Genomic DNA, 13,422 nt, shown 5'->3' on the forward strand with positions numbered 1-13,422 from the left:
TTTTCCTTGGTTTCATTAGAAATGATATCCTTCGTGGCATCACATAAAGGAACTATACATATACAGACCGTTCTTTAAGCTTAAGGTGAATATAATTGCTTGATTTTGATTTTATAGTCTGCTATATCTCCCATCAGATACAAATGACTGTTGTTGATATATAATAAAAGTACTTGTCAAACTGGTTATGCTAATACTATGATATTAGGTAGATATTAAATCTTCTATCTAGTGTATGGTGTAATTTAAATTTTTAATTTTTGACTGATTTTATTGAGTCTGCAAGCAGGTAACTTCCTATTTTTTTTAACATAATCTCAGGTCATTTATGTTTATATGTTTTAGAGGAAGCAAGTGTATCATGCAAGTTGTCTAAGATCAGGGAAACTTAAAGTAATTAAGGTTGACTTTGATGGTTATCAAAAATAGAGACTGACAATTTGAATGGAGTTATAATTTTGTAAAAAAGGGACAATTTGAATTATTAACAGGAGGGATGGAAGAGAGCTTAAAAATTGGGAGACTTTGGCTCCCTCCAGCTAGAATCACATGACAGATATCAACTACTATCATAGGTGGATCCTTGGGGGCCTGAGTGGGCTTTTGTGGGGAAAATTTGGTTGGTTATATAGGGAATCACTGAAGCATAACTGGAGCTGCCAACCTCCCTTTTTGGTCAGTCAGTGTGCAGTTTGAACCATGGTTAGAACCATGGTTTACCATGGTCAACCATGGTTGTATGACCATGGTTGACCATGGTTTGACAAAATTGTTAATTGGTCGACCATGGTTGACCATTGTTAGAACCATGGTAGGAACCATGGTCAACCGTGGTTCGAACCATGGTCAACCGTGGTCCCAACCATGGTCAACCATGGTTATTAATTAGTCAACCATGGTCAACCATCTCCATTAAACCATGGTTGGCCATTTAACATTCTTGTCAAATCAATCTTCAATTATCTTGCAACAGTTAGTCTACTTGCAGAGCTCCAGATAAGCTGCGTATTTGCGTGATCACGCAATACAAATAATAGAAAACCCAATGCAATTGTCCATTGAAGGGTTCAACAACCCAATTAATTCAACGGAAAACCCAATAATATGCCAAAACCATGAGTTCTCAACCCTTTTATTGGCTACCATTTGCGTTATTTACCCTTATCTGTTTACAGTCGTCGCGTAAACTATTTTTATAATATTTATAATTGGAAATTTCCTGTCGTTCTAAAAATAGATCCCTGCATCAAGTAACTGAAATGGGTCCCTGTTTGAGTTTTCTTTTGCTCAATAGGTACACGTGTTTTTGTAAACATTTCGATCTTCTCGGCGTTTATCCAATTAGCGTGTGTCATATTATTTTCGCATTGGATTTATCATAACATACATTGAAATAAAACGAAAATGAATGTCCGGTAAAAATATTGAATAGAAGCATGTTTTCGGCTTCTTTTGAAAAGCTGAGGGAAAGTTATGATGATAACAAGACTCAGCCAGTGTTTTAAGGAAACGTCCATCGAACGCACGGGCGTGTGTGCGTACCATAACGAGAACATCGCTAATAAACACAGAGTTTCATCAAAAACGAAATCAGTTGGAAAAAGTGAAAGGCCAAATCAATTACGAAATGATAAAGCATCAGAAACCAAAAGTTCTAAATAAAAATCAACTAAACCCAGATTTATGTAAATTGAATAAAACAAAATCATTCAAGTGTAAGAGTTTATATACTATTTTTTATTCATTTTACGGTTAGAATTTATGAATATACAAACCATGCACACAGGCACTGGTCTCAGAATTTATTATATAAACTTTAAGGTATAAGACGAGTGCCTGTGAAAACACATTTTTGTGAGAAAATACAAAACTGGCAAAAGGTTTGAAACGGGACACAATTTAAATCTACAATTGCTCCTCAGTGAATAAACCAAATAAAACAGCTAGCAAATAACCCTCACCATAACCCTAAACCAAATAAAACAGTTAAAAAAAGAAAAAAACATATAGATGGGAAAAAAGGGGTTGATATTGCCTAAATATTTCAATATTGTGTTGATGAAAAAACACAATACATTAAGGAGCTCGGTGGTGAAAAACCCAATTTGATATTAACCTGACGGGTGAATTGAAATTGATAATGCAATTAAAAAACTTTATCACCCAATTATATAAGAAAATGGTGGGTAAAAACCCCAATTTGTGAATTCTTATCTGGAGCTCTGTACTTGTTATGGAGCCTGTATACTTCTCTTCCTTTTTGTGTCAGGACTACCAACAAATGCTAAATTGCATGAAACTCTTTAAAGCTACCCTTGCAGAAATGTTCATCCATAAAATGCATTGCAGCCTTTCCACCTGCAAGAACATAAAATGTTCCACAAAGAATCAATTGTTCTTGATAATTTGTATACAATAACAGATTTTAAGGATAAAAAATGTTTTATCTTCTTTTGCAAATTTTCAATAATAAAAACACCCAACAAAATAAACATTATGAACATGTTTTTGTTTAAACAAATAATTGTAACCCCCCCCCCTTTTTTTTGGTTTACCTTTCAAACAAAAGAATGATTGTGTAAATTATTTTACCATTGACAAAATTTTCATATTGTACAGTTTTATCAGTTACACCTGGAATTAAAAACAATTAAATATAAAATTTATGTTGATATGGATAACTGACACTGACAAAAAAATTTAAAGACCCATTTCAGGTGGCATGTGTTCAATTAATGAAAGCAAAATCAAATACTGTAACAATTTTTACATCTTTTAAACAAAATATCAAACAGATTTCCTGTGAATGTACTTATCTGATAACAAATCTTCTTTACGTGACAACACTGGACATCAAATCCTTCACTTGATTTTTAAAGCGCGAAATAACTTTACTGAGATCACGTGACGTTCCAAGTCATTTAAATGTTTCGCACTGAGTGAAAACCGGTTGGCAGTCAAGGTCGTTAAAAACTTCCATTTGTTGTAAACCGGTTGGTGATAATATATTAGACCACTTTCGAGTTCATCCGTCACCGGCAAAAACTCGTCAATTATGCACGCCTTTATGACGTCATTTACCAGATAGAGGGGCTCGCCTGTATCCCTGCACTATTTACGTTCATCAAGCGTCTTAGTGATCGTTTTTGTGCAGGATAAACTAGAAATAATGGTTGCTCTGTAGGTACTTACTGACAATTCCCTAATGACAGCAGTGTTGATTGTCTATTTTTAGAATTCAATTTGCCGAATAATTCGTACAATATAGAATTATAATTTTCCAACCACTCGCTCAACCTTGTAAGGAAGTGACGACGCCCCTAAACGCACAGATGACTGCGATAAAGGCGCGTATAATTGACGAGTTTTTTCCGGTGACGGATGAACTCGAAAGTTGTCTATTGATCATGACGTCGCATGTGTTTCCGGTTGGGGAATAAACATAAACAATAAAGACTAAAGATATCACTCTGAAATGTTTTCAAGTTCTTAAAATATGCCGTATAATGATAAAGAAAGGCAGATTTATGAACTTGGAGAGAAAGTCAGAAATTACGTCTTTGGAAGAAAGAAATACATCGTTAAATGACAGCGTGCAACTGTTAAAAAACAAGGAATACTGATCGAAAGTAAGTTCCAACTTCCAGTTTGTAAAAGTTTGTAAGTCCCAAATTTGACCCGACTGTAACTAGCATTCTCTGCCACTATAGCTTTACTGCTCAGTTTATGTGTGTTTTAAAATGTATAGAGAATATATTGTTATTGAAATAATCATGAAAGGTCACAATTTACCTCTTGGGAAGAAAGAAATTAAAAATTGTCAATAACATTGTACCACTGAAAAAACGAGCACGATTTTTTAATATTGAAAGTCTCAAAGTAATTTACAATTTGTTATAAATTCCCATGGGTATAATCCAGATCAATATTTATTCACCATGGTCCAGGTTGTCAAGTTGACCATGGTCAGGTGCAAGACCATGGTTGTCAAATTGACCATGGTTGATTAGACCATGGTCAACCATGGTCAGATGTTTACCATGGTCACAAACGTGGAAAACCATGGTTAAATAGAGCATGGTCAACCATGGTCAGATGTTGACCATGGTCACAATCATGGTTAACCATGGTTAACTATGGTTTTCAGCACAGTCAACCATGGTTTGACCATGGTTATCAATGGTTAGCGATGGTAACCATGGTCAACCATGGTTGCATTTTGACAGGGGAGTGTCCCCATCCCCAGTTATGAAAAATTCTGGATCTGTCACTAACTATATCATATTATCCTGTCAACACTGAGGTTGTGAGTTCAAATCTGACTGTCATTTAACAGGTAACAATGACCAATACATCTAAAACAATTTCTAGTATAAAAACTTATAGATAAACCATTCTGTATCAGCAAAGAATAAATTACTATTTGTTGGACCTCCCTTTGGCCTTTTTCTCCTTTGAATTACTTTACATTTTGTTGTGTCACTGTCTTTTATAGCCTGCTATGTGGTAATTGGATTTTACTCATAGTTGATGGCCGTACAGTGACCTAAGCATAGTTGATAACTTTAAGCCATTTTGTATTGGCAATCATAGATAACATTTTCTTATTTTATATTTTGCCATTTTTATGCTTCATGAAAATGTTTGCTGATTCTAACCAACATTTTAAAAAGGGTGTTCCTAACCCAGGTTCAGGAGGGGGGGTCCAACTTTATGTCCCCATTAAAATGCATTAGTGATCAGGTCGTCAAAAAATTGGGTTTACTATCCCTGTAACCCTCCCCCTCTGGATCCACCACTTCAAAGTGTTTGGATGTATAGATAATTTTTCATTATTTCTGTCCTTGGGTTACGCCATGACTCTCATGGTTTTATACCTTACTTAACATATCTTATCTTTTTAATTTTTTTCCATATTCATTCAAGTCATAAATGAAACCAAAAATATAATGGCATGAAAAAATGAATAACTCTTTTAACCTAAGATTAATGAGTCTTAAAAAAATAAAATTGATAAGACGTTTAACATCTTGACTTAGATATCATCTTTAAACGTTTTGATATCATGTTAACAAATAGATGTTTTATATACATGTATATTAACTTGATAAATAACTTCTCAACCCAAGATAACTCTGTGTTACATAAGAATAGTGGTAAAATATCTGTATATATGTATCACACAAAACAAAAGATTAAACAGATTCCAAGGTCAAGCTATTTGACCTTGTTACCTAAACCTTGTGTATTAAAGGACTCCACCCTAAGATATTAAGTGTTACACCAGTTAATACAGAGATGAATGTTTTATCGTACTACAAAGGCTAAGGGGAGATAATTAATTATTATTGTGTTACACGCCCAATCACGTCCCCAGGGTAAATTCATGTACTGTGTAACTGAGTGGTCATTTTATGTTTAGATGTGGATGATGAATAAGATAATGTTTACATGTATTTCATGGTTAAATATGTCATTGTTCTTTTATTAATAATTTCTGGAAAGAAGTTGTTTCAACTAAATATTTTGACTCTAAAACTTTTCTCATGGTGTATGTACAGTTTGGCAGTTTTTATTTTAAGTATCAATTTTGTTTTGTGTATATAAACTGGCATGGTATTTTTAACAATTTGTCCATTTTATGGGCTAGAGCAAAATAAATATCTTGGAATTTGGTATTGGTTTTGCTCATTGTTGAGGGCTGTATGGTGACCTATAGTTGCTAGCATCAACATCATTTAGTCTTTGTCCACAAGACAGTTGACTCAAGTTGCGGATCCAGAGGGTGGATTCCGAGGTTGGAACCCCCCTTTTTTGGACGATCAATGCATTTGAATGGGGACATCTAATTTGAACCCCCCCCCCTTTGTCCTGGGTTAGGAACCCCTCTTTTAAAATGGCTGGATCTGCCCATGGACTCTTTGGCAATGTACCACACCCATATTTTATTTAGAAGTATAGGTGTTATAACTCTATCATTAGGAGTATACAAGCAGCATAAAATAATAAGTATTGAGAATTTCAATTTGTTTGGGCTGAATAGATGCTTATCTATCTGTATGTTGAACATTATAGAGGGTGTTAACAAGTTAAAGTGGTTAGTTGACAGAGTCATTAGCTACTTGTAGTCTGAAGTGTTACTGACTGATTTCCTGGGTGGCTCAAATCAGTTTTCATTTTTTTCGCCTATAGTTTATCATTTGATGAATCTGTTTACAGAAAATGGAACCAGGATAGGGTGTAGAGGGCGTGATCACCAAAAATATTGAATTATCTCAAATTTCTTTGATTTTTAGCATGAAATCTTCTGTCACGCTAGCTGGTGTATCTTCTCTTTTCTAGAATAAAACACCCTTGTTATTTAAAAAAAATATGGCTACTCCCCCCTCCCCCCTCTGATAAAAGCTTCCTTTTTCACTTAAATGACACTCTTACTGACCACCCTTGTATATCATGAACAAAATCAGAAGGTCTGACATAGCTAACCACCAATTTAATATTTTAATGCTTGTAGTCCATATGGAAATCAGTAAAACATCCTGTATAACATGTATAATGGAACATATTAACATCAAAAGCCCTAATGATATTAATTATGATATGAGAGAGATGTATAACACAATTATTGTTATAGGAGATATAAAATCATAATAAATCTCCATGTTTTTTATGGCCCCAGATGTTCAACATTTAGATATGTTTGTAAATGTCAAGGTCATCAGATAACCATATATAGGAAATAGTTAGAATGGTGACTTGCAAGTAAGTTTAAGGTTGATTTTGTTGATGATTTTAAGGTTGTTGAAGTTTTACTAGATCTTGGAGTTGTGTGTGAATATTTGGACAATATGCCCTAGTTTTAAAATATACCATTGGGTCTAATTAATTTCGCAGTATTAATAAGAAGCTATTTTCCGTAGTTTTGGATCTGCCAATCGCTCATCGAAAGAAACCATTCTATTGGGTCTGCCATAAATGAGTCTAAATATTTTGACTCTGTTCTTTCTCTTTCGATCTGACATTGGGTTTGAATATTTGGACTCTGTAACAGTCTTTGGACCTGCCTTTGAATTTAATTATTTTTAAACACCCTATAGTACACGTAACATCTGAAAGGACCAGAAACTCATTACAAAATGAAATATTTGATGTATGTTAAACATGTAGGCTATCTTTTCCTGTGCACCATCCTAAATACTTACACTTAGGAAGTGTGAAAACACTGCAGCTATGGTCCGATACAAATCAATACCAAAGAATGTCATTACATGAATAAGGAGGAGAGAGATTAAAAAGTTTATTATACTTATATAAAATTTAACAATAGATAATGGATGGTTTCTTTGATTATGCATCTTGTGAGGATTATTACGATTCTGATGTTCACCACGTTCAGACAAAGTCTATTCAGACTGAGGTAAGGATTGGGATTATCTCCCCCTTTTATGTAATAATTTTCAAAACATCTGTTGTCCATGGTTTTGTAATGTTAATTTGTTACTTATTCACGTATCATGCAGACTGGCTTAAATAACATTGTATAAGATTTAGACGCACTCAATGCATTTCATTACATGAATGGTGTATATTAAATAACATGAAGATACTTACAAAGTATTACAAATTTCAAAGTCTAAAAGTTTGAGGGGTTTCATAAATGTCTTGTACATGGACTGGTTTATATTCACTCAGGTACCCATTCTATACTATACTCTCTATAAATGCCTAATAATGCAGTCTGTGTATTTCTTTTTAACCTTGCCTAATAATTTAGTTAAATTTGTTGGTCTGAGTATTTTCTTTTTACCATTAATAGAGAACATTCCAATTTGAAGTCTGCATTATTATGCTGTTATGAAATGAATCCCAAAGTTCAAGTCTCGATGATAAATAGATGTTTACTATTATATGGTGTGCATTTAGGTCATGTGGTTTGCCAAATGCAGTAATTAATGGGGAATTCAGTAACATGTAGTAGTCAAAGAAATGAATACAAATATACAAACATGCAATTAATCAAAAGTTAAAACATGCAATGTAATTCTGACGGGCAATCCTAAAAGGTAGACTTTTTAGCTTTGGAGTCAAATCAAATTTATGGTAGGTCCGTTCTTCAAACCCATATTCAGGAAAAAAACAACAGAATTGCACATAAACTATGAGTTTGAACTCCACCTTTCAGAAGTACATTGAGATTTGAAAATTTTGAAAGTTGTCACTGTTGGTGCTATGAAATAAATACTAACTGAAAAGATCTAAAAATTCAACTATTAACTTTAAAATACTTAAGGAAATGCTAAAGATCTTTAAGGAATTCATTGATTATGACTTTCTCGCAATGACCTCTAAGCAGAAGTCATTTTAAATGTGTGGCATAATTCCATATCCCTAACAACCAATTTGTTTTAAAATAGTGTGACCTTCCTGTAATACAACATAATCTCTTGTTTACTCTCCATCATTTCGTGGAAGTTTTTACGAGCGTGTCGGCTGCTTAGTGCAGGAGTTATGTTATCTTAACCTGTAACAGGTTGACCGGTTAATGTGACTTTGATATGTCGGGGAAAAAAATAGGTTTATAAAATGAATAGCTTAAAAAGTCTTGTTTAAACACTTTTTTTGATATACATTAACATAAAAGCTCTCAAAAAAGCAAACACACCTAAAAATGTGTAAATATCCTTGGTAGAAAGGCTTTTATAATAATGAAAGTACTATCTGAGACTTCCACAGTGTAAGCACATGGGAATGACAATACATTCCCAGTAGATGGAAATTGTAATTTTTTATGTATTTGCAAAAAATTCTCCTGTGAAATAGGTTAGCACTGAATGAGTTTTGAGAGCATTATTAAACTCTTATTAAACACATCTGGAAAGTACTATCCTACTCTCTATTCTAGGACTTAGATTACTCCACTCTTGCAACAATCTAATATGTTATAAGGGAGGTAACTCAACATATTGATCATTTCCAAGTTAATCTGAACACTATAAAGATGTCATCTATTTATAAGTTATGACATACATGAGTATCAAATTTGTAAAAATGATTTTATATGAGATCTAACCATCTATTACCCCATTAAGATTTGATTAACTTGTCCTCTTTCATTAGGTGACAATTCTGACAGGTTATAGTATCCCCAAGGGTGAACTTCACAATGTAATGTATTATAGTTATCAGGTGATATTATCTTGTATTACAACATCTGTTATCCAATCATTTTATTCTATTTGTCCATAGACTTATCTCCCTTGGGAGTATCTTTTGTGCACTTGAATGGATAGTTGAATTCATCTTTATTGATCTGTTTTTATTGGCTTTTGAAATGTTATATGTCAGTAGATTATTCTGTAATTGACAATTGTATTTCTGAGAAATGGAATTAATTCAGTAGGCTCAAAACTTGTAATAGCATTGTTGGTTATGAGGTAGGCAAAGATATCATCATTTGTCATGAAATAAAATTTCTCAAATGGAAAGTTAAAAGTAATAATGTCTTCTTATCATGAATGGCTTAGAGTGCCTCACATTAATATAATAATATATTTGTAATCAGGCTGTTGGGGGAATGAAATATTTCCGTCTTTTATTTTTCCGTTATTTACTAATCTGCATAAAAGTCTTTTCGTTCTACTTATTGAAAAAACTGATAGCAAATTGGTACTTTTGTGCACTTGATTTAATATACCTGTACATTTAAATGTTCTCTTTTTAAATTCTTGACCAGTATAAACCTCAATTGACCATCTGGACTTTACTATGTAAGGATTAAATATTCCTTACTTAATATTTAATCTGACCATTCTTTATAAGTATACAATGTACTTTATATGTACACAATGTAATTTAATAGAAGATAAATCTTTCATTTCTGGCTTGCTTCATACAAAGTATATAAGAATATAAGAATTATAATGTTATAAAGCAACATTCAGTGACTGTATTTTAGTATTCAAGTAAACCCTTCTGGTGTAGGGTTGGAATTAATAAGGAAATATTTATATTGGTGATTTTGGAGTATGTGTTTATGTATTCAATGAATGTTTTTACATACAGAGTTCATACAAGGATATTGACTTGGGACCAAAACAAAGTATTACACATACTGGTGATTATGTGAGTTTAAATTATAGACCACTTTGACTTATGTATTGATTAATATAAAGGTTATACAAAGGGATAATTTATTTAGATAGAAATGTTAGGGATGAATATTTTATTATCCTTCAATGTTAAGGTCAGTTTTGGATGGAAAGTTATTTTATATCATACAATTGACTAGCTGTGTTGCTTAGTCTTTAGTTTTCTACATTGTGTCTTGCGTACAATTATTTGTCTGTTTGCCTTTTTATATTTTTTAAGCCATGGTGTTAATTGTCATTTTATTTTTTGACTTTTAAGTTTGAATATCCCTCTGGTATCTTTCGCTCCTCTTTTGAATATGATTGATGTAACTTTCTGGGGACTTTTAATTTTGAATTTCCTTGACCAATGTTGTGAATCTAATAGGTCAGTTTTGAATTAACTTCTCAGCTACTGTTAAATTACAATGTCACAAATACAGTAATTTCATCATATAAATGTTTATTTACGGCCAATAAAGTTTGAATTTAAATGGCAATACCAATAAAGGCCAAAGATAAATAGCTTCATTATTTAAAGTTATGTATTGGTCAAGTCCAGTTGAGCCAGAGGCCATGACATTCCTATGGTTATCTGGACACAAGACAGGGATGTTTTTATGAATGAGTGAGTTTGTGAAGATCATTTTAATTTTTTAAAACATTTTTGTCTGTTGTGGAATAATATTTGTAATTTATAGATTAATTGCTATATGATATATTTGTTGGCTAAGAAAGGTTTTTGGGTGTGTCCAGAAAGCTTTAAATCATAAAATAATATGAAAAATAAAAAACAATTTAATTATATAAAATAAATAGAATAAATGAAAAAAAATATATAGGAAATATCAAAAGTATGGAGTAAGAATGTATTTTTTTTTACATTTGCATTTTCAGATAAATACTTCAGATTTTGTTTAGAAATGAAAATGTCCCAGTGTTATTTAGTATGTATTTTGAAATTCATGGTCCTCTAAAATTCCCTGTTTTATTTTACATCCAAAGTATCACCCTTTTTGTTATTTATCTACAAATTACAGACCTCAACCATCATTAACCTTCCACATTGAACAAACAAAGTACTTCTAGTGGGACAATCAAACTAATGTCATAGAAGACTGGTCAAGAAAAATAACAAAGGGACAAATTTTCTGGATTAATGACCAGTGGTCATTTAATTGACACTGTGATCAGCTAGGGACTGTCTTACATGTACTAAGGCTAACATTCTGTGTATTGACATTCTCAAGATGAGAGGGAGAGAGCCGAGTGGATTAAGTTTTAAAATTGTTACTGTTAAGGAGGTAGGCTTATTCGTTTAATTGGTAAAAATGTTTGTTAAAAAATGTCTTTTTAAAAAAATGCAATTTATTAAGTATACAATCTTAATTTAAGATGAAGAACCCTAAACACTATTCTTGTAGATTATTATTGTGGGGATTGAATTTGCATGGAATTTGTGGTCACATCGGGGAACTACAATTTAAAAATGTTTGAAGAAGTATGAATTTTCTATAGGCTATGTAATGTGCAGACTTTGGCATAACTTCAAGTCAAACAAATATATCCATGAAAAATACCATATATAGTACCAAAGAAAAACTTTTAAAATCTACGTTGTTTCATTATAGTTTAAGAAATAAAAATGATCAGACAAAAATTAAATAAATAAATGAATTTCAAGAATGAAATGAAATATGAAAACAAAGATGTAGAGACAGAAATGTTTATATTTGAAGTTATGATCAATAACGAATAGTGACCTCTACTATTTGTAAATATATGGTCTCGTTAAACATTCAATTTTCAAATCTAGAATTGATATTTTAAAGTTGTTTGAAGTGTTTTAAAGTAGACTGGATTAAGTGTTATGACAAAATATTGACAAAAGACCAGACACTCGGTGTAATTTTAGGGATTTATATATTTTATACATTAAGATTTACAAAGTTTGTTGTGAAGGCTTTTTATCTTTTTTAAATCTTAAATAAAGGCCTTTTTAATTGGGTCAAGAAAGTAGACCAGAGATACATATAAGTTTGGGACTAACTTGTCTAATTGTGTCTATTGAAAGATTGACATACTCATGACTGTTTACAAAATGAAAATTTGAAAGGTATGTTAAGGTGAATTAAGAAATACTCTTTGATAAAAACACAGGTCCATATCCTGCAAAACACCTATGCAATATTTTCTTCAAGGACATGATAAATTGATTGACTTCGCAGGGGTGGAATCAGCCGGTTTAAAAAGGGGGGTCCCAACCCAGGTCAAAGAGGGGTTCCAACCACATGTCCCCCATTCAAATGCATTAATCGTCCAAAAAAAGGGGTGCCAAAACTGCCAACCCTGGGACAGTCTCCCCCTGGATCCGCCAATGATTTGTTTTAATATTCAATATTTTCAGCTGGATGTTTTAATCATTTCTTTTCATCTGTTCATCTTAGTCCATACTCCTGTCCATCCATTCATCCCTTCGTTCCTTTATCCTGATAGATATCTCAGATTACATGTTCTTGATACCATTGGGCAAATATCCAGAATCAACCTGTCAAATATTTTATTTTCATATCAAAATAATACAAATTTTTTCACACCATATTTTCCGATTTTAGATATTTTTATATAGGAGTCACGACCCTATCGACCCCATGTCATACAATCTCACCATCAATTTCATCAAATATTTTATAATGATAATAGATACTGATATTTAAAACACATAAAACTGTCAAATTCCTGAGACAATATCTTTATTGAAAAATTCACTCCGTGACCTCAGTGCCTGACCCTGAACTGCCAGTTTTGGGTATTATGTTCTATTTTGATGTGTGTACAGCAGTATTGTTTTCATATTTAGATAAAATTGTGACAGGACAGATAATTAAGATTGTTATCTTTATTTTACATACCTGTGGGTGTTTACCAGTTCAGCTGATCCAATATGTTCAGTGGCTGATCCAGGGGAGGGTTCTGCAGCTTAAATCCCCCCCCCCCCCCTTTTTTGTCATATTGTGACAGGACAGATAATTGAGATTGTTATCTTCATTTTTACATACCTGTGGTTATAATACCAGCTCAGCTGAACAAATTTAAAAGTTTTGCGTTCAAGACTCAATTCCCTCTTCCCTGACTCCCATCTAAGTGTATTTATTCCAAAATTGTAAAAAGGGACAATCTTAACCACAGCCAAAATTATGTATGCAGTAAAATTAAAATTGTAGTCAGTGGCAGATCCAGAACTTTTTCAGAAGAGAGGGGCTGCTGACTGACCTCAAAATAAGGGGGGGGGGCA

At 32.7% G+C, this 13,422-nt stretch overlaps 1 protein-coding gene across 28 annotated transcripts in view; it reads left to right on the forward strand.

Annotated features, from left to right (window-relative positions):
• The window catches only part of LOC134695033 (tensin-3-like), a 189,584-nt gene that overhangs the window by 92,697 nt on the left and 83,465 nt on the right, over window positions 1-13,422 (forward strand). Inside the window, exon 1 of one of the 28 annotated variants that reach the window (XM_063556201.1) lies at window positions 7,264-7,417. The exons of 26 other annotated variants lie outside the window; for them this stretch is intronic. In XM_063556201.1, coding sequence (XP_063412271.1) covers window positions 7,331-7,417 — 87 coding nt within the window. In that variant the 5' untranslated portion in view covers window positions 7,264-7,330. Of the gene's footprint in view, window positions 1-7,263; window positions 7,418-11,349; window positions 11,432-13,422 lie in introns of those variants that run through there. One more of the 28 variants, XM_063556202.1, reaches the window with a different exon arrangement.

Source organism: Mytilus trossulus, chromosome 13 (assembly GCF_036588685.1).
Source record: "Mytilus trossulus isolate FHL-02 chromosome 13, PNRI_Mtr1.1.1.hap1, whole genome shotgun sequence".
Taxonomy (NCBI): domain Eukaryota; kingdom Metazoa; phylum Mollusca; class Bivalvia; order Mytilida; family Mytilidae; genus Mytilus; species Mytilus trossulus.